The sequence below is a fragment of the Rhinopithecus roxellana genome, chromosome 15, assembly GCF_007565055.1.
Source record: "Rhinopithecus roxellana isolate Shanxi Qingling chromosome 15, ASM756505v1, whole genome shotgun sequence".
NCBI classification, from domain to species: domain Eukaryota; kingdom Metazoa; phylum Chordata; class Mammalia; order Primates; family Cercopithecidae; genus Rhinopithecus; species Rhinopithecus roxellana.
The window spans coordinates 77483778-77509722 of NC_044563.1; the positions used below are offsets into that span (position 1 = coordinate 77483778).

The following is a 25945-nucleotide window of genomic DNA, read 5'->3' on the forward strand; positions in this document are numbered from 1 at the left end:
TTTACAGGTGAGGAAACTGAGACACAGAGAGGTTAGTAATTTGCCCAAGGTTTCCAAGCTATGTTGGAGTCAGAGTTTTTATAAAGTCAACTACATACACTAGTAATAATGGCAGCTAAGGTTTATTGAATGTTTACTATATGCCAGGCACTATACTGAATATTTCATGTGCATTATCTCATGTAATCCTCACAACAGTCCTATTAGGAGGATAGTATTATTTCTGTTTTACAAATAAAGTAACTTGCCAAGAGTGGTGGGCGGAGTCAGGATTCAAACTCAGGTACTATATATGCCTGAATTTTTTTTTTTTTTTTTTTTTGAGACGGAGTCTTGCTCTGTTGCCCAGGCTGGAGTGCAGTGGCCGGATCTCAGCTCACTGCAAGCTCCGCCTCCCGGGTTCACGCCATTCTCCTGCCTCAGCCTCCCGAGTAGCTGGGACTACAGGCACCCGCCACCGCGCCCGGCTAGTTTTTTGTATTTTTTTTAGTAGAGACGGGGTTTCACCATGTCAGCCAGGATGGTCTCGATCTCCTGACCTGGTGATCCGCCCGTCTCGGCCTCCCAGAGTGCTGGGATTACAGGCTTGAGCCACCGTGCCCTTCCTATATATGCCTGAATTTTTAATTAAGTACCTCCTCACAGTTAACTCCCAGCAGGAAGGAATCAGTTTCGAGTGTTTATATTGAGACGGGGTCTCCCTCTATCACCTAGGCTGGAGTACAGTGGTGCGATCATGGCCTACTGCAGCCTCCACCTCCTGGGCTTAAGCAGTCCTCTCACTTCAGCTTCCCAAGTAACTGGAGCTGCAGGTGCACGCCACTACATTCGGCTACTTTTAAAATTTTTTTGTAGAGACAAGGTGTTGCTATGTTTCCCAGGCTAGTCTTGAACTCCTGACCTCAAATAATGCTCCTGCTTTGACCTCCCAAAGTGTTGGGATTACAGGCATGAGCCATCGCTCCCCACCGAGGTATTCTTTCAGTTGTTTTATTTTGAACTAGTATGATTGAGGAAACAAAGGTGCATCAACTTGAATCCTCTGTGCTGGTTGGGTATGGTTAAGAGTGTCAGTTATAGAATTAGTTTAAAAAAAGAGGGTGGGGTCAAAGAAATTAAACATAGGCGTTAATTCCTGGGTGAAAGATGTACAATTGTGAATGTTGGATGTCATCGTAAATATGTTTTAAGACCCTTTTAAAAAGCAGTCCCTCACTTCAGCCGGGGTGACAAAGTGAAACCCTGTCTCAAAAAATCAATCAATCAATAAATAATAAAAGCAGCACCTTGAATGGCTGTGACGTGACAGAATATCCTAATGTTAAGCATATGTATACTTACTGTGTGGGATAAAATTTCTATTGACAGCTTCAATTTTGGATTCAAAATTGTCTGTACTTTAGACAACTTAAAGTGTAGATGCTATACTCTGGAAAACTGTTGAAGAACCTAAAAAGTGGTTCTGGTCAAAGATCTCTATAATGAGTTTGAATGAAAATTATTCTTGTGAAAGGTGAGAGAGGAATCAAAACAATATTTCTAAGTTAATATTTTATTATAGTATGTATAACTAAATTAATACATGTAACTAAAATATTCTAACCAGCATTAGGCTAATTCATTGGTATCCCCAAAACTTATTCCAGTTGGCCCTCAAAAATTATTTGGATCTTCAGAATCATTTATGTTTGGCCATTTACTGTAGACTGTCTTTAGAACCCAGGTTTTTGGCCGGCTGTGGTGGCTCACGCCTATAATTCCAACACTTTGGGAGGCTGATGCAGGCAGATGGATCCCTTGAGCACAGGAGTTTGAGACCAGCCTGGGCAACATGGCAAAACCATGCAAAAAATACAAAAAATTAGCTGGGCGTGGTGGCATGTTACTGTAGTCCTAGTTACTCAGGAGGCTGAGGTCGAGGATCGCTTGAGCCAAGGATATTGAGACTGCAGTGAGCCTTGATTGCACCACTGCACTCTAGCTTGGGTGACAAGAGTTTAGACCCTCTCTAAAAACAAAAACAAAAAACAAAAAACTAGGTCTTAACCACCAAGCTATACTACCTGCACATGGGATAGAAATCATTGGATTGAAACTAAGTTCTTTCATTGTGATAGTCAGGAGGGTTTACATAGTCTAGTTTTGTTCTTCTAGTAGTTAAGTTAAAAGTATTATGACTTTTCTTTTCATCTTATGTGTTTGATAGCACCAAAGACTCTGCACAGAAACAGAAGAACTCACCTCTGTTGAGTGTAAGCCAAACGATAACCAAGGAAAATAACAGAAATGTCCATCTGGAGCACTCAGAGCAGAATCCTGGTTCATCAGCAGGTGACACCTCAGCAGTGCACCCGGCGGTTTTAGGAGAAAACTTGATAGCCACAGCCCTTTGTCTTTCTGGCAGTGGATCTCAGTCTGATTTGAAGGACGTGGCCAGCACAGCAGGAGAGGAGGGGGACACAAGCCTCCGGGAGAACCTCCATCCAGCCCCTCGGTCTCTTAAGGCAGGGTGCCATACAAAGCAGCTTGCCTCTGGGAATTGCTCTGAAGAGAAATCCCCACAAGCCTCCATCCTAAAGGAAGGTAACAGGGACACAGGCTTGGATTTCCGACCTGTAGTGTCTCCAGCAAATGGGGTTGAAGGAGTCCGAGTGGATCAGGATGATGATCAAGATAGCTCTTCCCTGAAGCTTTCTCAGAACATTGCTGTACAGGTCAAGTGTCAAGTTTCTACTACTAAAATGTAACTGGGGGGTGGTGGGGTTCAGGGTAGGAGATATTTCTTCATATTTGGTGGAGAACTTGCTGGCTTGTTTTGTTTTTTGTTTTTTTGCTAGCAACCATCATACTTCTTTCATACAGCGCCATGCAATGACTTCATTCTGATGTTCAGTAAATAAGAAAGCCAGTAGCTAGTGTCTAATCTTATGGCAAGTAGGAACTTTATGACCTACATAGTCTCTTTCACTGAGTAACTGATGAGTTCAGGACATTAGCATTTGTATTTATCCCCTTTGTCCTTGCAGGAAGAATCCTTGTTAATTCTCTGAGTCACATCTTAAGAAGTACAGTGTATCTTGCCTTCTAGTGACGGGTGTGCTTTGTTGTGGGAGAAAGTATGGGCACAACAGACTGTAGAGGGCAGACGTCTCATCTCAGACTTGAGGCTTTCTCTCAGTCAGTCGTTGGGTCTTGTTTGGGTTATTTTGTGGGACCGATGATTAATGCAGGGTGGATGTTGGTGTCCATTTGCCAGAACTACATTGCTTAGCTTGCTTGGAAGCTGGTAAGGGGAAAGAGCAAAAAGTTAGTTACCTGTGGCAGAATTGTAGGTGTTAGTGATTCTGCCTCTTTTACAGTGTCTCTGAACAATTCTAAATATAACTTTTTTCCTTTATAGACTGATTTTAAGACGGCTGATTCAGAGGTAAACACAGATCAAGATATTGAAAAGAATTTGGTAAGTATTTAAACTGTCATTGTTGTTATATGAAGTCATTATCAAACAGAAGATCTAGAGGCATATCATCTCAGTTGGAAAAGGTGCAGGAGTCCCCTTCATAAAATCCCTGACAGATGGTCAGCTAACTTTTCCTTGATCACTTCCAGAGATGGGAAGCTTACTACCTGACAGTGCAACCAGTTACGTTTAAAAAAAAAATAGCTCTTATTGGCCAGGCACAGTGGCTCACGCCCATAATCCTAGCATTTTGGGAAGCTGAAGTGGGTGAATCGCTTGAGCTCTGGAGTTTGAGACCAGCCTGGGCAACGTGGTGAAACCCCATGTCTACAAAAACTACAAAAATCAGCCAGGTGTGGTGGTGGATGCCTATGGTCCTAGCTACTCAGGAGGCTGAGGTGGGAGGATCACCTGTTCACGTGAGCCCAGGAGGTCGAGGCTGTGTGAGCCATGATTGTGTGATTGTACTGCAGCCTGGGTGACAGAGTGAGACACTGTCTCAAAAAAAAATTGAAAAAAAAAAAAAAAAAAAAAAAGGCCAGGCCCAGTGGCTTACACCTGTGATCCCAGCACGTTGGGAGGCCAAGGCAGGTGGATCACCTGAGGTCAAGAGTTCGAGACCAGCCTGGCCAACGTGGTGAAACCCCATCTCTACTAAAAATACAAAAGTTAGCTGGGCGTGGTGGTGCATGCCTGTAATTCCAGCTACTCAGGAGGCTGAGGCAGGAGAATGGCTTGAACCTGGGAGACAGAGGTTGCAGTGAGCCAAGATTGCACCACTGCACCCCAGCCTGGACAACAGAGAAACTCCGTCTCAAAAAACCAAAATAAAAGCTCTTATTGTTAGATTTTATTCTGAGATGAAGATAAAACCCTTATAACTTCTTGCTTCAGGCCGGGTGCGGTGGCTCACGCCTGTAATTCTAGCATTTTCGGAGGCCGAGGTGGGTGGATCACCTGAAGTCAAGAGTTTGAGACCAGGCTGACTAACATGGTGAAACCCCGTCTTTACTAAAAATACAAAAATTTAGGTCAGCCACAGTGGCTCACATCTGTAATCCTAGCGCTTTGGGAGGCTGTGGCAGGCAGATTGTCTGAGCTCAGGAGTTTGAGACCAGCCTGGGCAACATGGTGAAACCCCATCTCTATTAAAAATACAAAAATTAGCCAGGTGTGGTGGCGTGTGCCTGTAATCCCAGCTACTTGGGAGGCTGAGGCATGAGATTAGCTTGAACCTGGGAGGCAGAGATTGCAGTGAGCTGAGATCGTGCTACTGCGCTCCAGCCTGGGTGTCAGAGTGAGACTGTCTCAAAAAAAAAAAACCAACCAAACAACAAAAAACGAAAAGTAGCCAGGGGTGGTGGTACTGCCTGTAATCCCAGCTACTTGGGAGGTTGAGGCAGAAGAATTGCTTGAACCTGGGAGACTGAGGTGGCAGTGAGCTTCTTGTTTCAGGCCCGGTGTGGTGGCTCATGCCTGTAATCCCAGCACTTTGGGAGGCCGAGGTGTGTGGATCATGAGGTCAAGAGATTGAGACCGTCCTGGCCAATGTGGTGAAACCCTATCTGTACTAAAAATACAAAAATCAGCTGGGTGTGGTGGCACATGCCTGTAGTCCTAGCTACTCTGGAAGGTGAGGCAGGAGAATTGCCTAAACCCGGGAGGTGGAGGTTGCAGTGAGCTGAGATCGCACCACTGCACTCCGGCCTGGTGACAGAGCAAGAATCTGTCTCAGAAAAAAAAAAGTTCTTATTATACTTTTCTCTTGAGCCTTACGGAATAAATCCAGTTCCTTTCCTGCTTGTTAGCCCTGTGTATATTTGAAGTTTTTTTTATGCCTGTTCCCCTTATTCTCTTACTCCCCAAGTTTAAACCTTTCCAGGTGAAACATCCTCAGATGTTTTTAGTATTCTTTTTGATACTATTTTGATACTCTTTTCCATTTCTTTATCATTATTCTGATGACTTTCACCTAGACATGTTCCATTTTATCAATATTTGTTTTAAAAAGTGATCTCAAGAACCACATATGATAGTACAGATACAGTATAATTACTTTATAATATAGTGGGATCTCTTAGTATCTCTCATTCTAGACACTATTTCTTAAGCTTACATTGACTTATTTTGGCAATTTTTCATACTGTTAAGCTTTTAGTCAAATTCCATCCAGTCTTTTTTTCATAGATTATCTACTTGTATATTTCTAATTTTACCCCCAGATATTTGGTTTTTTAAGAGAACGTAACACTTACCTGTGTTAAAATGCTCCCTTTGATCCATCCCTGGCCTTTTGTGGCTAAAACTTCCACCTTTAAGTATATGGATATCTAAATGTACACTCTTTAAAGGGAAAGTAATGCTGGGAAAGGCACCCCAGGAAGAGGTCTTTAGGGTAAGATATGTTAATTTATAAAGAGTGGTATAAAAAGGGAAAGTGCTTGTAGCAACCAGATAAGAGAGTGGATATTTGGTGCAAGTTGAAGAAATTGAAGGGCATATGGAAAAAGTTACTGGTGTACATTAACCAGATGGAGCCAATAAAACTTTTAAAACAGAGTAGCAACTTGGGACGTAATTGTAACAGTCAACTAGATGAAGCAGGAACGAATGAAACCCAGCAAGTTATTGGACCAAAAGAGGCCTAGGGTTGTGTTTTGTTTGGCTCTATCTTTTGGGTGGTAGTGAGGTCTACATGCTTTTAAAAAGGCAATGAGGCTGGGCGCAGTGGCTCATGCCTGTAATCTCAGCACTTCGGGAGGCCGAGGTGGGGGTATCACCTGAAGTCAGGAGTTCAAGACTAGCCTGGCCAACATGGCAAAACCTCATCTCTACTAAAAATAAAAAATTAGCCGGATGTAGTGGTGGGCGCCTGTAATCCCAGCTACTCTGGAGGCTGAGGCAGAGAGAATTGCTTGAACTTGGGAGGCGGAGGTTGCAGTGAGCCGAGATTGCACCACAGCACTCCAGGCTGGACGACAGAGCAAGACTGTGTCTTAGACAAACAAAACAAAACAAAACAAAAACCCAAAAAATAAAAAAAGCAGTGAAACTAAGCAGGTGTTAAGCTTGGTGGCAGTATATGAAACCTGACTCCTGTTCTGTTTTCTACCCTTTTCATGTATTTATGGCCATTGCCCACTGCCTACTTTCGAAAGTGTTACTCCTAGTCCTAGGAACCAACTAGCCAAGGATGAAGCAAAGTAACAGTGTATAAACTCTTTAGCTCATTAAGACTGGACAAATTGGATCAAGCATGCCTTTAAGTTATCTCCCTGTATGTAGTAATAGTATGCATGTTAATACTTTTTTCCATGATACTAATTTTTTTCTCCGATCCTGTGTTCTAAACATGGATCATAGGCTGGGTGCGTTGGCTTATGCCTATAATCCCAGCACTTTGGGAGGCTGAGGTCGGTGGATTGCTTGAGTCTAAGAATTTGAGAACAGCCTGGGCAACATAGTGAGACTTCATCTCTATAATAAAAATTATTATTATTATTATTTAGAAAAATGCATTATAGAAAAAGAAAAAAGTAAAGGGAAAGAGTTGTGGATAAAAGAAAGGCTGGGCATGGTGGCTCACACTTGTAATCCCAGCACTTTGGGAGGCCGAGGCAGGTGGATCTCTTGAGGTCAGGAGTTTGAGACCAGCCTAGCCAGCATGGTGAAACCCCGTCTGTACTAAAAATACAAAAACATCAGCCAGGCGTGGTGGCACGTGCCTGTAATCCCAGCTACTTGGGAGGCTGAGGCAGGAGAATTGCTTGAACCCGGGCTGTGGAGATTACAGTGTGCCGACATGACACCACTGCACTCCAGCCTGGGAGACAGAGCGAGATCCCATCTCAAAAAAAAAAAAAAAAAAAAAAAAAGAAGTTGGGTGTGGTGGATCACGCCTGTAATCTCAGCACTTTGGGAGGCTGAGGCAGGTGGATTGCTTGAGGCCAGGAGTTTAAGACCGGCTTGGCCAACATGGCAAAACCCCATATCTACTAAAAATGCAAAAATTAGCAGAGCGTGTTGGCTCACACCCTTAATGCCAGCTACTTGGGAGGCTGAAGCACAAGAATCGCTTGAACGCAGAGGCAGAGGTTGCCATAAGCCGAGATTGCACCACTGCACTCTAGCCTGGGTCACAGAGTGAGACTCTGTCTCAAAAAAGAATAATCTGCTGGTTTCAACTTTTCTTTGGTTAAGATCCTCTTTCAGTATCTTTTGGAAACTTTGAATTCTTGTCTCAGAAAAATATATACATACACCAGTTGCAGAGACTTCAAAGATTCCCTGAGGTCCACCTATAGAATCCAGGTTCAGCATCCCTGGAAAGGTGTGATGCTGAGTAATCAGCTGTTTGGGACACCTTAGTCACATTTCAGTACATGGACTAAAGATTAGCTTGTCCCAAAGCCAAGGTCCTATCTTGAGAGTCTTTTTTATTTTTTATTTTATTTATTTATTTATTTATTTATTTATTTATTTATTTATTTTGAGATGGAGTCTTGCTCTGTCGCCCAGTCTGAAGTGCAGTGGCACAATCTCTGCTCACTGCAACCTTTGCCTCCTGGATTCAAGTGATTCTCCTGCCTCAGCCTCCCAAGTAGCTGGGATTACAGGCATGTGCCCCCATGCCTGGCTAATTTTGTATTTTTAGTAGAGACGGGATTGTACTATGTTGGCCAGGCTGGTCTCGAACTGCTACCTCAGGTGATCTGCCCGCCTCAGCTTCCCAAAGTGCTGGGATTACAGGTGTGAGCCACCGTGCCTGGCCTTGAGAGCCTTTTGTAAAAATGATTATAGTATGATATTTTCCCTGTTCGTTTTTTAAATTTTTTTTCTTTGAAAATGGTTATTTAATGAAAAAATTCAGTTTAGTGCTCTCAGTTTAAATATTATATGGGCTACTTCATACTGTGTGTTTTAAGTTGGCTCTCTTCAGACTTTAGTGTCCCTTTGAAAGGTAACCATTGATTTTCTTGATTTACTGACATGGGGGTGGCAGAGCTAAACTGTTTTCAGAAGCAGTTCTATGTTTTTATTTACTATTGTTATTTTTTGATAGAGACCAGGTATTACTACATTGCCCAGGCTGGTCTTGAGCTTCTGGCCTCAAGCAGTCTTCCTGCCTTGGCCCCTCAAAGTGCTGGGATTATAGGCCAGAACCACCGTGCCTTGTCTAGAAGCCTCACTTCTAATCCAGGCTTTATATGAAAGCTTGCTGAGTTGTTCAGTCTGAATACCAGGTTCCCAGACATCCTTAGCGGATCCATCAGTTTTCAGTGTTATTAACCAGTAAGGAATCAGATTCCTGGATGCTTTTTTGAGACAGAGTCTTGCTCTGTCACCTAGGCTGAAGTGCAGTGGCACGATCTCAGCTCACTGTAACCTCTGCCTCCCAGGCTCAAGCGATCATCCCACCTCAACCTCCCAAGTAGCTGGGACTACAGTCGGGTACCAGCATGCCCAGCTAATTTTTGTATTTTTTTTAGAGCCCAGGTTTTGCCATGTTGCCCAAGCTGGTCTCGAATTCCTGAATGCAAGTGATCCGCCCACCTCAGCCTCCCAAAGTGCTGCAGTTATAGGTGTGAGCCACCATGCCCAGCCAATCTCATCATATGTTAATGAATTTAAATTTATATAGCCACATATGGTTAGTAGCTTTATTATTGGATAGTGCGGTCATAGAGCTCTATACAATGCCTTGGACAGTCACTGGTGAATGTTTCTTGTGATTAAGTTAGGAAATAAACTTTTCTCGTCTTGTTCATAATAGGATAAAATGATGACAGAGAGAACACTGTTGAAAGAGCGTTACCAGGAGGTCCTGGACAAACAGAGACAAGTGGAGAATCAGCTCCAAGTGCAATTAAAGCAGCTTCAGCAAAGGAGAGAAGAAGAAATGAAGAATCACCAGGTATTTTGCTTATATTGAAATTGTCAATGAGTTAAGCAGCAGTCTCTCATCAAACTTTAATTTTTTAAAACTTTATGTATTTATTTATTTTTGAGACAGTCTCACTCTGTCACTCAGCCTGGAGTGCAGTAGCATAGTCTTGGCTCACTGCAGCTTCTGTCTGCTGGGCTTAAGTGATCCTCCCACCTCAGCCTCCCAAGTAGCTGGGAACACAGGTGCATGCCACTATGCCTGGCTTGTTTTTTATATTTTTGGTAGAGACGGGGTTTTGCCATGTTGCCCAGGCTGGTCTTGAACTCTAGACTCAAGAAATCCACCCGCTTTGGCCTCCCAAAGGAGGCCTTTTTATTTCAGTTAACTCAAAAATAAAATTAAAGTTTGAGCTGTCCATACCCAACTCAAACTTTAATTTTATTTTTTAGTTAATTGAAATAAAAAGGCAAGGCCGGATGTGGTGGCTCACACCTGTAATCCCAGCACTTTGAGAGGTCGAGGCAGGTGGATCACTTGAGTCCAGGAGTTTGAACCAGCCTGGGCAACATGGCAAAATCCCATCTTTACCAAAAATACAAAAAATGAGCCGGGCATGGTGGTGTGCACCTGTGGTTCCAGCTACATGGGAGGCTGAGGTGGGAGGATCGCTTAAGCCCAGAAGACAGAGGTTGCAGTGAGCCGAGATTGTGCCACTGCACTCCAGCCTGAGTAACAGAACGATACCCTGTCTCAGAGAAAAGTATTAATACTCATAGACTTTTTTTTTTTTTTGAGACGGAGTCTCACTCTGTCACCCAGGCTGTAGTGCAGTGGCACAATGTCTGCTGACTGCAAGCTCCGCCTCCTGGATTCACGCCATTCTCCTGCCTCAGCCTCCTGAGTAGCTGGGACTATAGGTGCCTGCCACCATGCCTGGCTAATTTTTTTTTTTTTTTTTTTTTTTTAGTAGAGACGGGGTTTCACTGTGTTAACCAGGATGGTCTTGATCTTCTGACCTCGTGATCCGCCTGCCTCGGCCTCCCAAAGTGCTGGGATTACAGGCCTGAGCCACTGTGCCAGACCACTCATAGACTTTTAATAGAGAATGTTTGGATAAATTAGATACATCCATATGTTATACAGCTATTTTTGAATTAGATCGATATTTATTGACGTAATACATTCATGTCAAGCAAAAGAAATCAGGATGCAAAATAATGTATGTAAAACGACCTTATTAAAAAAAAAAGGCAAAGAAATGCATACCTAAGTATATATGTCTTTGTGTGAGCATAGAGAAAGATGTGAAAGCATAATACAAAGCAGTTCACACATTGATCACTCTTATGGGTGGAAGTGGTATGAAGTGGGGGAGTGACTCTTTATCACCTTTGTATTATTTTGCTTTTTCTTTTCTTTTCTTTTCTTTTTTTTTTTTGAGACTGGGGTCTTGTTCTGTTGCCCAGGCTGGAGTACAGTGGGTGCAGTCAAGGCTCACTGTATCCTTGACTTGACTTTCTGGGCTCAAGCTATCTTTCCACCTCAGCATCTCGAGTATCTGGACTACAGGCATGTGCCACCACACCTGGCTAATTTTTTTTATTTTTTGTAGAGACAAGGTCTTTGTGTTGCCTAGGCTGGACTCGAACTCCTGGACACGGCGATCTTCCTGCCTTGGGTTCCCAAAGTGCGAGGATTATAGGCATGAGCCACTGTGCCTGGCCTGTTTGACTTCTTATTAAAAAAAAAAAAAAGTGTGTGTTTGTACATATATATGTTTGTGTATATGTGTGTGTGTGTGTGTATATATGTATATATTTGTTGTTGTTAAAGAGTGAAACAAACAAAACCCATTCCTAATAAAGTAGAATCATAACAAAATGAAACGACAATATTTGTTGGATGTAACAGATCCTCACCTGGTACGAGAACACCTTTCTCAGCATTCTTGACAGGTGTTCATTCAGCCTTTATTTGAACACCAGTAATGGAGAGCTTACTGCTTCACAAGGCAGTATATTCCATTTTTGAATGATTGCAATTGCTAGAAATTATTTTTCCTGTTGAGTTGAAATCTGCGTTACTGTAACTTTCTCCTTTAGGTCCGAATACTGGCTTTTGGAGCTACTCATCAACCACGTTCTTTCAATTCAATTTGAATTCACTAAAGTCAACACGTGAATTTGTGATAGTTGAAAATAACCTTTGCATCAAAAGAACTAACTTATTTTCTTTTTTATTTGTGTGCGACTGTAATTGTGTGGAACTCAGGAGATATTAAAGGCTATTCAGGATGTGACAATAAAGCGGGAAGAAACCAAGAAGAAGATAGAGAAAGAAAAGAAGGAGTTTTTGCAGAAGGAGCAGGATCTGAAAGCTGAAATTGAGAAGCTTTGTGAGAAGGGCAGAAGGTAACTGATGTTAAGAATAAAAACCCTGTGTATATGTATATATGCATGAGGGGCCAGACCCGTTTGTGTTTGTAGTTTCTTTCCCTTCGGTTTAATTTTTATTTGAAAAACAAGTGTGCAAGTAAAAACTCTGCAATGACTTTAGGTTTTTCAGTATCAAACATTAGACTTCATAGAAAAAAGTTCAGAGATTTATTAAATACTTTGAAATAATAACAGTTAATTGTTGAGTCCCGAGTGTGGTCAAGATTTTGATACAGTCTGGACGTAGCGGCTCACACCTATAATCCCAGTGCTTTGGGATGCCAAGGTGGGAGGATTGCTTGAGGCCAGGAGTTTGAGACCAGCCTGAGCAAGCTAGCAAGACTCCCTCTCTACAAAGAAAAAAACAAAAAAAAAATTAGCTGGTTGTAGTGGCACATGGCTGTAGTCCTAGCTACTTGGGAGGCTGAGGTGGAAGAATCGCTTGAGCCCAGGAGTTCCAGGCTGTAGTCAGCTATGATTATGCCACTGCGCTCCAGCTTGGGTGACAGAGCAAGACCTTGTCTCTTAAATAAAAAAATTTTTTTATATGAATCTAACACTGATTTCACTTTATAACCTGATGTTTACAAGTTCACACCATGGGCCAGGCACGGTGGCCTGTTATCCCAGCACTTTGGGAGGCCGAGGCAGGTGGATCACGAGGTCAGGAAGTTGAGACTGTCCTGGCTAACATGATGAAACCCCATCTCTACTAAAATATACAAAATTATCTGGGTGTGGCGGCACACGCCTGTAGTCCCAGCTACTCGGGAAGTTGAGGCAGGGGAGTCACTTGAACCCAGGAGGCGGAAGGCGGAGGTTGCAGTGAGCTAAGATCGTGCCACTGGACTTCAGCCTGGCGACAGAGTGAGACCCCATCTCAAAAAGAAAAAACAAAACCAAGTTTAGACCAAGAGCATACTTTGAATGATTACACTTATGTTATTCAGCATCCAAAGTAAATTTCAAACAGTAACTTTGTAAGCTGTTTGTGAGAGAATTATTTAGTGGATTTGTGTCCTTTTCTGGGTACTGCAGAAAAAGCAAAGTGGGCATAGAATTTGGTCAAATTTTCAATTTTCTAAGTTTCTTTTTTTTTTTTTTTTTGTGAGACGGAGTCTTCCTCTGTTGCCCAAGCTGGAGTGCAGTGGCATGATCTCGGCTCACTGCAAGCTCCGCCTCCCGGGTTTACGTCATTTTCCAGCCTCAGCCTCCTAAGTAGCTGGGACTACAGGCACCCCCATCACGCCCGGCTGATATTTTTGTATTTTTAGTGGAGATGGGGTTTCACTGTGTTAGCCAGGATGGTCTCGATCTCCTGACTTCATGATTCACCTGCCTTGGCCTCCCAAAGTGCTGGGGTTACAGGTGTGAGCCACCACGCCTGGCCAATTTTCTAAGTTTCTTAAAATGACCTGTTTGGAAATCAGAATATCTGTGAATACTCTGTTGATTTTAAGTTCTACCAAAATGCTTTTTGTTGATCAAAAAAATTTTGGCTTTTGCCAGTGCGTCAGACTGCAAGCTCATATGCTGAATCATTTTCTGAGTCTCCAGGATAATAACTGTGAAGCTCAACCTGAGGAATTGTGTTTGAGAGAGGGCTTGTAGACCAATCAGTTGTTCTGTTGAGAATCTAGTGATACCGAATGATTAGAAGGTGGGTCAGTTGTCTGTAATGATAATTTTCCAGAAATTATGAAGAGTGTACCTGGAATAGCACACTGTCCCAGCCACTGTTAGTGATCAAAGCAGTTGCTCCCACCCCATGACATGGTCTCTGCCTTTGTCTTCACAGTCTGTGTGAGAAAGATGACCATAGACATGTAGCAACTTAGCAGCAGGTATTAAAGTGCAGAAACTGGGAAGATGAGTCTATAATGTTATTCTAAGCCCCATAGAAAATAAATTTCCTTTTGATGTGTGCTCTTTACATTCTTTTTTTTTTTTTTGAGATAGAGTCTTGCTCTGTTGTCCAGGTTGGAGTGCAGTGGCACAATCTCAGCTCACTGCAATCTCTGCCTCCTGGGTTCAAGTGATTCTTTTGCCTCAGCCACCTGAATATCTGGGATTACAGGCAAGTGCCATCATGCCCAGATAATTTTTTATAGAGATGAGGATCTCACTGTGTTGACCAGGCTGGTCTCAAACTTCTGGCTTCAAGTGATCCACCTGTCTCGGCCTCCCGAAGTGCTGGGATTACAGGTGTGAGCTACCATGCCCAGCCTTTTTTTAATTTTTAATTTTTATTTTTTTACCTTCAACAAACTCACTTTTACTCTTTACATTCTTTATGTAACTCTACTATCTTTTCCATTTGATTGAATTGCTACAGATGGTGATTGATACTAATAATTTTGGTGTTTGTGTTCTTGAAGATCCATTTTTTTCTTTAAATTTATATGTCACAGTGTCAGAATAATGTTTATTGCCATTCTTTCTGTTAGGTGTGGGGTCCAGTTTTCCGGAAGCAGGGGGAATGTCTTTTGTAGGTATCTTTGTTCTAGCAGTGGTGTAGGTTTTGCTTAGCATTCCATCATTCATAGGAACCAGGACGCATAGATTTTGGACATTGTATTAGTCACCTTGGCCTGCCATAACAGAATACCATTGACTAGGTGGCTTAAACAGCAGAATATTTTACAGTTCTGGAGGCTGGAAGTCCAACGTAAAGATGCTGGCAGGTTTGGTTTCTGGTGAGAATCTTTTCCTGGCTTGCCGACAGCTGCCTTCTTCTGGTCTCACATGGCTTTTGTGCTATGCATGCATATTCCTGGTGTCTCTTCCTCTTCTTATAAGGACACCAATCCTATTGGATTAGGTTCCCACTTTATGACTTCATTTAACCATAATTGCCTCTTTCAAGGCCCAGTATCCAAATACAATTACACTGGGGTTAGAGCTTCAAGATACGAGTTTTAAGGGGCACAGTTCAGTCCATAACAATTATATTTCCTATTTCTAGTGTTTTCATTCATTTGTTCAGCCAGCATTTATTGAGTATCTACTATGAGCCAGACAGTAGGGCCTGGAGAGTAAAAAGTCTTCAAAGAGATTACTGTTTATTATGAGAGACAGATAGATAAACAGATGATTGCAAAATAGTGTAATGATACCATGACAGTGGTGGTATGAAGGCGTCTGAAAGAGGCACATAACCCAGACTGGGTAGGGGAGTCATAGAGGGCTTCCCAGGGGATAACATTCCAGAATCGAGTCCTGAAAAATAAGGGGCAGAAGATAACCACCAAATGAAATGCATGATCCTTGGTTTGATCCTGAATCAAACAAACTATAATTATAGGACATTTTGGAATAATTGGGAAAATTTCAATAGGGACTACGTGTTAGGTAATATTGTGTCAGTGTTACATATTTTGGGTGTATAAGCCCATGTTGAAAAAAGTTTAAGAAATTAAAAAATATTTTGCATGTGATTATGACATTGTTTCATTATGTAGAAGGATGTTCTTGTTCATAAGAGATACTTGCTGAAGTTTTAGGAGTTAAGTGTCATGATGTAAATGTGGCAAAAAGTAACAACTGATAAATCTAGATGACAGGTAGATATTCATTTTATTATTTTATTAACTTTTTGTTGGTTTGAAATTTTCGAAGAAAAAATAACGGGGGTCAGGGTAGGTATAGGGAAGAATTAGCCAGGCAACAAATGAAGGAAAAAACACTGCCGGCCGGGGACTCCGAAATGAGAGAGAAAAGCAAGCCAGATGTGAAGTAGGGGAATGAGTCCAGATCAGAAAAGGCTTTTATACTGTGTTAAGGAATTTGGGTTTTTCCATGATAGAGATATTGAAGGATTTTTTAAGGGAGGAGAGTATCAAATGATACAATTTGCATTTTATTTTTATTTTATTTTACTTTTTTATTTTTTGAGACAGAGTCTTGCTCTGTTGCCCAGGCAGGAGTGCAGTGGTACCATCTTGGCTCACTGTAACCTCCGTCTTCTGGTTTCAAGTGATTCTCCTGCCTCAGCCTCCTGAGTAGCTGTAACTACAGGCCTGTGCCACTATGCCTGGCTAGTTTTTGTATTTTTAGTAGAGACGAGGTTTCACCATGTTGGCCAGGCTAGTCTTGAACTCCTGACCTCAAGTGATCCACCCGCCTTGGCCTCCCAAAGTGCTGGGATTATAGAGCCATCATGCCTGGCCTACAATTTGCATTTTAAGTAGATTACTTGGGCAGTTGGAAAATGGATTGGATTAGTGTATTTGACCAGTTAAGGGGACTTATCTTGTCAGAGCCTAGGTTAGAATAATTATGGCTGAAACTAAAGTAGTGCCAGTGGGAATGAAAGAAGTGAACACATTTGTAAGACATTTAGGGGCAGCACTGATCAATGTGGGTAGACAGGGTTGAGTTGGGGATCACTCCCATATTTCTGGCTTGGAAAATTAGGGAAATAATGGCGTTCTTTAATAAGATGTCTTACCTGTCTTATACGTTTTAACTTAAATTCTGCCTTCTTTGCAGAACTGCTTGTGCCATTTCTTTATGAACTGAATCTGAAATTTTTGTTTTGTTTTGTTTTGTTTTTTGAGATGGAGTCTTGCTCTGTCACCCAGGCTGGAATGCAGTGGTGTGATTTCGGCTCACTGCAGCCTCCATCTCCCGGATTTAAGCGATTCTCCTGCCTCAGACTCCCAAGTAGCTGGGACTACAGGTGCCTGCCACCACACCCGGCTCATTTTTTGTGTTTTTAGTAGAGACAGGGTTTCACTGTGTTAACCAGGATGGTCTCAATCTCCTGACCTCGTGATCTGCCCGCCTTGGCCTCCCAAAGTGCTGGGATAACAGGCATGAGCCACCTCGCCTGGCCTGAAATTTTTTTTTTAATATTTTATTCTTTTATTCTTTTACTGCCATATATCTGATAATTATTTGATAAGTGTTTATTCTATCACTGGATTGGAAATTAAGGGAATTTCACATTAATATTATATAAAGATGAATTTACTTAATAGAAATCTGCTAAGTGCTTTGTACTATTTGAAGGTAGTCACTATGTATTTCAATGTAATTATAATTTTTTTATTTTTAGAAACAGGATCTCACTCTGTTGGCCAGGCTGGAGTGTAGTAGTGGTACAGTCACGGCTCACTGAAGTCTTGAACTCCTGAGTTCAAGCCATCCTTCTGCCTCAGCCTCCCAAGTAGCTGGGACTACAGGTGTGCACCACCTTGCCCATCTAAGTTTTTCTATTATGTAGAGACTGGATCTCAGTTTGTTGGCCAGGCTGATCTCAAACTCCTGCGCTTTACCTCCCAAAATTTTAGGATTACAGGCGTGAGCCACTGTGCCTGGTCTAATTATATTTTTAAAGGAGACAAACTGAATTTACCAAAATGTAAAAGATCAAATATTTAGTTTAGTCATGTATTTGATTTTTTTTTCTCCTGGACACCTGGCTGCTTTGTCCTGGAAGTTGTCTTGCTTTTGCAGGGACAATTTCTAGTTCCCAGCTTTTATCCTTCAGGTTATTGCTGGCATTAGAAAGGTGAGGTTTCGGCCAGGCGCGGTGGCTCAAGCCTGTAATCCTAGCACTTTGGGAGGCCGAGACGGGCGGATCACAAGGTCAGGAGATCATAGACCATCCTGGCTAACACGGTGAAACCCCGTCTCTACTAAAAAATACAAAAAACTAGCCGGGCAAGGTGGCAGGCGCCTGTAGTCCCAGCTACTCGGGAGGCTGAGACGGGAGAATGGCGTAAACCCGGGAGGCGGAGCTTGCAGTGAGCTGAGATCTGGCCACTGCACTCCAGCCTGGGCGACAGAGCGAGACTCTGTCTCAAAAAAAAAAAAAAAGAAAGGTGAGGTTTCTCTGTTAGTGCTCTTCCAGTGCAGAACCTCTTTTAAGCTCCCTACCTTTAACAGTAACTTATTGTGTCCAGGTGCAATGGCTCATGCCTGTAATCCCAGAACTTTGGGAGGCCAAGGCGGGAGGATCTCTTGAGCCCAGGAGTTTGAGACCAGCCTGGGCAATGTAGTGAGACCTTATCTCTATAAAAAAAAAAATTAAAAAAAAAAAAACAAAAAAAACGACATCAACAACAAGACAACAGTGACTCATTGAGAATGGCAGTAAGGCTCATGGTGACCTTGTGTTTTAAAAGACATAATTGATTTATATTTTCATGGATGTAGCTTTGGACAAGGCACATAAAAACTGCAATATCAAGCAATATTTTTCTTTTTTAAAAAAAATTCTCTGAACTTGTCTGATCAATTCATAGGATAGAATGACAGGTACGTAGCAGATTAAGGGAGTTATTGTTCATTGGAAGCATTACTCTGGATGTAATATAAGAGTCTGTGTTGGCTGGGTGCAGTGGCTCATGCCTGTAATCCCAGCACTTTGGGAGGCCGAGGGGGGCAGATCACGTGAGGTCAGGAGTTGGAGATCAGCCTGGCCAACATAGCGAAACCCCATCTGTACTAAAAAAAAATTAGCCAGGCATGGTAGTGGCTGCCTGTAGTCCCAACTACTTGGGAGGCTGAGACATAAGAATTGCTTAAACCCAGGAGACAGAGGTCACAGTGAGCTGAGATCATGCCACTGAACTCCAGCTTGGGTGACAGAGCAAGATTCCATCTCAAAGAAAAAAAAAAAAAAAGAATCCATGCCAAATTAAAATTGAGGCCAGGCAAGGTAGTTCACACGTGTAATCCTAGCACTTTTGGAAGGCTGAGGTGGGAGGATCACTTGAGGTAAGGTGTTCAGTACCAGCCTGGGCAATATAATGAGACCTCATCTCTGCTAAAAGTAAAGAAATTTGCCGGGCATAGTGGTACACACCTATAGTCCCAACTACTGGGGAGGCTGAAGCGGGAGGATCATTGATCCTAGGAAGTCAAGATTGCAGTGAGCTGTGATTGCACCACTGTACTCCAGCCTGGGTGATAGAGCCAGATCCTCTCTCAAAAAATAAAATCGTCAGGTGCAAGAGGATATATTTTGAAAATTTTTCACCAAGTGCTGTTGTATTTAACTACTTGAGAGGTATGCTTTGAAGTCCTAATAGCTTACATAGCAGTCAACAAATCTAGTATTCCTTAGGTGGAAAACAGTAAGCTGGGCTGTTGCAACATCCCATATTTTGACCATAGGTTTCAGTCCTTCTTTTTTTTTTTTTTTTTTTTGAGACGGAGTTTCACTCTTGTCGCGTAGGGTGGAGTGCAATGGCATGATCTCGTCTCATTGCAGTCTCCGCCTCCCAGGTTCAAGCGATTCTCCTGTCGCAGCCTCCTGAGTAGTTGGGATTACAGGTGCCTGTCAACACACCCGGCTAATTTTTGTATTTTTAGTAGGGATGGAGTTTCACCATGTTGGCTGCGTCGGTCTTGAATTCCTAACTTCAGGTGATCTGCTTGCCTTGGCCTCCCAAAGTGCTGGGATTACAGGTGTAAGCCATTGCGCCTAGCCAGTCCTTCTGACTTTGTCTTATTCCCAATAAATTTACACTTTGACCATATCAAGATCTCTTTCTTGTTCAGCGACCTCACTCCATTTCCTCCGAGTCTGTCAACTCCCTGGAAGTATTTCTTTCCATAGCCAGCCTAGACTTATGGTCTGTTACTGGAATTACTTGCTTACCATTACCATCAGTTCTCTTGGTGTCTTGTTCTTTTCATGTTATTTTCCTGTAGTACTGCAGTCCTTAGTCAAGTCAGCCACCTGACCTCTTCGTTCTTCTTTTTTTTTTTTTTGTTTTTTGAGACAGAGTCTCGCTCTGTCACCCAGGCTGGAGTCCAATGGCGCGATCTCAGCTCACTGCAACCTCCGCCTCCCGGGTTCAAGTGATTCTCCTGCCTCAGCCTCCTGAATAGCTGGGATTACAGGCACCCACCACCATGCCCGACTAATTTTTTGTATTTTTGTTAGAGATGGGGTTTCATCATGTTGGCCAGGATGGTTTTGAACTTCTGACCTCAAGTGATCCACCTGCCTCGGCCTCCCAGAGTGCTCAGATTACAGGCTTGAGCCCCTGCGCCCAGCCCACCTCTTCATTCTTACACCTGGGCTGCTGAGTGCTGCTGGAGAAAATCACACAACTGTGTGTCTTGGGGCCAGAATACATTTATGACTTACAGCATCACCTGGATCCTCAGGGCTTCCTCTTCCTCGGAGGTCTATCCCAAACTTAAATCTCTCTTTCTAAACTTCCTGTCTCCACCATTTCTCCTCTTACCCTTAGCAGATGATCTTGTCTTTTATTTCTCAGAAACAAGATGTCATCAATGAAAACTTCCTTCAGTTTTCTAACCATCAGAGGCATTCATCCTTTCTTCCTGTCCTTGTGTCTGACTCTAGAATTCTACCTGTATGTGTATCCCACTCCCTTTTGCTTCTGCTATTTCTCCATAGATGGCTTCACTTTTTCCTGTAGTGTGTAAGCTGAATATTGGGGCCTTCCTAAATTCCCCTCTTAGCTCTCTTCATCACATCCACGTTAATATGTCTTGTAGATGCTCTTATTTTTATTCTTTTTACAATTTCATTGTCAATATTCAATATAGTCTCTTGTTTTAATTCTTTAATTTTTTTTTCTTTGTAGAGACAGGGTCTCGACTATGTTGCCCAGGCTGCTCTTGAACCCCTGGGCTCAAGTGGATCCTCCCACCTCAGCCTCCCAAAGTGCTGGGATTATAGGAATAAGCCACTATACCCAGCCTCTTGTATATTCTTAATATTAATTATTCTTTCTCTCTGTCACTGTCAGGTTCTCTTTAGTTTTCCTAGAGTACCAAGATGGGCTCCTAAACTTTCTTTGCTTCCTGCCTGCCTGCTTTCTCATTGTCTAAATCACTGCTACCATTGAAATCTTTCCAAGATACAAATCTGATAATGTCATTTCCCTGCTTAAATTTTTTCATAGTTCTGTATAGTATTTAGGGTAAAGTTTTAACCCTTTACTTAGTATAAGAGGCCTTCCGTTACCTCTTCCACATTTATATCTCTAGGTATATCCTTACCACTTGCCCACACAACCGTGTTGGTTTATACCTAACTACTATATGCAGTGTTCTGAACGTACTTAAAACTCAGCCTGTGCCACCTACTCTAGAAAGCTTTCGCAGACACTCTCCTTCCCTCCCCTTCACACACCTTGACTGACTAATATAGCTAATCCTCCTCTTCACTCATGTAGCATGTTGTGTATACCACTATCATAACACTTCTTCGTGGCCTTTTTTGTTTACTTAACTGCCTCCACCATTATATAGTTAGCTTGTTGAGGGCAACTGTTTTGATTAGCTATCACTGTGTAAAAATACCACTGTAAAAATTGATATCTTGAAACAATAGTAATTTATTATTTCTCACAATTCTTTGGGTGGATTGCTTCTCAGATGGATGGTTCTGTTGGCCTCGTTTGGAGTCATTCATATGGCTCCAGTCAGGTTGTGGCTGGGGCTGGACATCTAAGATGGCTTCATTCATATCCCTGGCCCTTTGTGGGGAACTCCTGGAAAGCTGAGCTCAGCTGGAACATTGGGATGCCATGCCTTTCTCATTCTCACTCTTGCCATATAGTCTCGGGGCTTCTGCCTCTCCAGCAGACGAGCCAGATTTCTTCCATGGTAGCCCAGAGCTCTGAGTTCCAAAGCAGAAGCTGCCAGGCTGTCCTAAGGCTTAGATTTTGAGCCGGTACAGTGCTCGTTCTGTGACATTGTGTTGGTTAATATAAGTCACAAGACTAACCCAGATTTGTTTTGGAAAGGACTACATGGAATGTGATCACTAGAAGGTTTGGTTCATTGGAAGGGTTCATATTTGGAGACTTGCTACCACAGCCAGTAACACATTTCACTTTTTCTGCTTAGTATATCATAATATCTTCTAGATATGGGAAATAGTAAAAGTTGCACAAATAAGAGATACATAATTAAAGATCTTTTAGAAATATTCAGGATGAATTGTAGGGAGAGACAGAGACTGGGACATCAGCTAGTACACTCTTGCAATAAAGTGAGCAGAAGAATCATTATGGCCTGCCGCAGTGGCTCACATGCCTGTAATCCCAGCTGTTTGGGAGGCCAAAGCAGGAGGATTACATGAGCCTAGGAGTTCGAGACCAGCCTGGGCAACACGGGGAAATCCTATCTCTGCAAAAAATACAGAAATTAGCTGGGCATGTTGGCGTGTGCCTGTAGTCCCAACTACTTGGGAGGCAGAGGTGGGAGGATTGCTTGAGCTCAGGAAGTCGAGGTTATAATGAGCCATAACCGTGCCACTGCACTCCAGTCTGGGCAACAAAGTGAAATCCTGTCTCAAAAAAAAAAAAAAAAAAGTAAAATAAAAAATCATTATCAGACTAGTGGTGGAATGAAACGAAAAGAAATGGTTTCAGGAAGAGTTGTCTGATTATTTTGAGAAATAAAGCAGAAGAAGTCAAAAATAACATCACTGTTGGAATTCTTGTTCTCAGTTTTGAGGGTGAAGTCATACATTTGATGATATGGTACATTCAAGTACTTAGTAGGTCGCTGGAAATGAGAGACTTGAATGTAGAAGAGATGCTGTGTCTTGATTGGGAGTTGACTACATAGAGATGATGGTTACAATGGAAGGGAATTTTTGGTGGGAAAATAGAGAAGGGCTTAGTACTACACTCTGAGTTATACTTACAGTTTGGGAGTAGAAAGAAGTAGGAAAGACAAAAAGAATAATGAGAGAAAGAAAGGGAAAATTTAGAATAGTAGTATACATTTTCCAAAGTAAGAGGATGCTTAACAGTGTTAGAATCTGCAGGGAAATATGAGAACCAAGTCTGAATAATAGCAATTGGCAATTGTTGAGTGTTGTGATGCTATTCGGTAATCAACTGGGATTTTTAGGCAAAGGAATTAAATTGCTGGATTTACTTCTCCCCTAATATTTTGTTATGAAAATTTTCAAACATTGAGAGAAGCTGAAAGTATTGTACATTAACACTCACCACCTGGATTCAACAATTAATATTCTACTACAGTTGTTTTTGTCAACCTTTCCATCTATCATCCCTCTATCTATTCACCAATCCGTCTTTTCTTTTTGAGACAGAGTCTTGCTCTGTCACCAGACTGGAGGGCTCACTGCAACCTCCGCCTTCCAGGTTCAAGCAATTCTCCTGCCTCAGCCTCCCTAGTAGCAGGGACTACAGGTGCCCACCTCCACGCCCGGCTAATTTTTGTATTTTTAGTAGAGACGGGGTTTCACTGTGTTGGCCAGGATGGTCTCAATCCCTTGACCTCGTGATGCACCCACTTGGCCTCCCAAAATGCTGGGATTACAGGCGTGAACCACCGTGCTCAACCCTGTCTTTTCTTTTTTGTTCAGAGGAGACACCACATGAGGTCTTATTTTTTCTTTCTTTTTTTTTTTTTTAATCTGAGGTCTTATTTTTTCATTGCATATCAGAATAAGTTGCAGTCATTAGTAACTTCACCCCAAACATATATACATGTACATCATTAATTAGAGTTTAATATTATTTATTTGCATTTTTGGGTAATAAAATTTATATGCAGTTAAATACGCAAATCTTTTTTTTTTCACTTAGCAAGTCCACTGGTTGAAAAATACATAAATCTTAAGGGAACCATTCAGTAAGTTTTGACAAATGTATGCACTTGTGTAATTCAGACCAGACCCCATCAAGATATATAAAATACATTACTGTTAAACCTGAAAGTTCACTCTTGTGCCTTCCCAGTCAGTCCCTGCCCCCGCTCTCCCCAAACCAACCATTGTTGTGGTTTTTTACCATAGTTTAGTTCTGCATGTTCCAGAGCTTCACATAAATGGAATCGATCATACACTGTGTACTCTTTTGTATCAGAATTATTTCATTCAGCAGAATGCTTTTAATATTCATGTTGTCCATTTTTACTGTGTTTATTTTATTTATTTATTTATTTATTTATTTATTTATTTATTTATTTATTTTTGAGAATGAGTTTCACTCTGTTGTCCAAGCTGGAGCGCAGTGACATGATCTTGACTCACTGCAACCTCCACCTGCCGGGTTTGAGCAGTTTTTCCACCTCAACCTCTCAAGTAGCTGGCATTACAGACGTGCACCACCACGCCCAGCTCATTTTTATATTTTTAGTAGAGACAGGGTTTTGCCATGTTGCCCAGGCTGGTCTCGAACTCCTGACCTGAAGTGATCTGCCCGTCTCAGCCTCCCGAAGTGCTGGGGTAATAAGCGTGAGCCACCGCGCCCGGCTTTATTGTTGAATAGTGTTCCTCTTACTGATGTATTGGAGTTTGTTTATTCTCCTGTTGATGATCATGTAGTAATTTTCAGATTTTGACTGTTATGAATAAAGCTGCTATGAATATTCAAGTGCAAGTCATAAAGACTTCAAACATATCCTTTTATTTCTCTTGGGTAGATTCCTAGCAGAATCTGCTGGATTGTAGGTAGGTATATGAACAGTTTTATAAGAAACGGCCAGATATGCTTCCAAATTGCGTATACCATTTTACACTCTGTCAACCATATATGAGAGTTCTGGTTGCTTCACATCTTTGCTATTCAAGGGCTTGCATAGTAGTGTTTCATTGTGTGTGTGTTTTGTTTTTTAGAGATTGCAGATGGTTTGAATCATTGTGGTTTTAATATCCCCAATGACTCATGATGATGTCTCTTTTCCTATTTGCTTATTAGCCATTTGTATATTTTATTTTGGGAAGCATCTAACTTTTTTATCCCTTTTCTTGGGGGGTTGAGTTTTTGACTTTTTATTGTTGTGTAGTAGAAGTTCTTTTTATATTTTCAATTTAAGTCCTTTGTCAGATATATGTTGTGTAAAAATTTTCTTCTGCTCTCTTACATGACTATTCACTTTTTAATTGCATTTTTGATGAAATAATGTCTAATTCATTAAACTTTTCTTTTATAGGTAGTGCTTTCTCTGCCTTCTCTAAATTACCTTTGGCCACCCTGAAGTAGCAGAGATGTTCTCCTGTATTTTGTTATGGACACTTTATCATTTTAACTTTTATATTAATGTCTCTGATACATCTCAAATTCTTTGATTTATTTTTTTTTCTCCCCCTGGGAGGCACAACATTGGAATGTATGTTTGTTTTTTTACAACCGAAGTCTCACTGTGATGCCCAGGTTGGAGTGCAGTGGCTTTTCACAGGTGGCAGTCATAGCTCACTGTGACCTTGAACTCCTGGCCTCAAACAATCCTTCTGTCTCAGCCTCCCAAGTAGCTGGGACTACAGCCATGTACCACCACACCCTTCAAATTAATTTTTGTGTATGGTGAGAAGTAAAGGTTGAGGTTCATTTTTTCCATGTGGATATCCAGTTGTTCCAGCACCATTTATTGAAAAGACTTTCCTTTCCCTATTTGATTGCTTGGCACTTTTGCCAAAAACCAAATGACGATATGAGTCACGTGTATGAATAGTAGGTCTATTTCTTTTTTTTTTTTTTTTTTTTTTGAGGCGGAGTCTCGCTCTGTCGCTGGGACTGGAGTGCAGCGGCCAGATCTCAGCTCACTGCAAGCTTCGCCTCCCGGGTTTACGCCATTCTCCTGCCTCAGCCTCCCGAGTAGCTGGGACTACAGGCGCCCGCCACCTCGCCCGGCTAGTTTTTGTATTTTTAGTAGAGATGGGGTTTCACCATGTTAGCCAGGATGGTCTCGATCTCCTGACCTCGTGATCCGCCCGTCTCGGCCTCCCAAAGTGCTGGGATGTAGGTCTATTTCTGAATACTATTCTGTTGTGTTGATATACTTGTCTATATACTACATTACACTGTCTGCTGGGCATGGTGGCTCATGCCTGTAATCCCATCACTTTGGGAGGTCAAGACAGGAGGATCACTTGAAACCAAGAGTTCGAGACCAGCCTGGGCAACACAGTGAGACCTAGTCTCTATTTCTTTTCTTTTTCCCTTTGTTCTTTTTTATTTGAGACAGAGTTTCGCTCTTTTTGCCCAGGCTGGAATGCAATAATGGTGCGATCTCGGCTTACTGCAACCTCCGCCTCCCGGGTTCAAGTGGTTCTCTTGTCTTAGCCTCCCGAGTGGCTGGGACTACAGGCATGTGCCACCATGCCTGGCTGACTTTGTATTTTTAGTAGAGATGGGGTTTCTCCGTGTTGATCAGGCTGGTCTTGAACTGCCGACCTCAGGTGATCTG

At 42.2% G+C, this 25945-nt stretch overlaps 1 protein-coding gene across 1 annotated transcript in view; it reads left to right on the forward strand.

Annotated features, from left to right (window-relative positions):
- The window catches only part of RNF214 (ring finger protein 214), a 57431-nt gene that overhangs the window by 4034 nt on the left and 27452 nt on the right, over window positions 1-25945 (forward strand). Inside the window, exons 3-6 of the mRNA XM_030917386.1 lie at window positions 2207-2714; window positions 3401-3460; window positions 9234-9374; window positions 11619-11758. Of these exons, the coding sequence (XP_030773246.1) occupies window positions 2207-2714; window positions 3401-3460; window positions 9234-9374; window positions 11619-11758 (849 nt within the window). The remainder of the gene's footprint in view (window positions 1-2206; window positions 2715-3400; window positions 3461-9233; window positions 9375-11618; window positions 11759-25945) is intronic.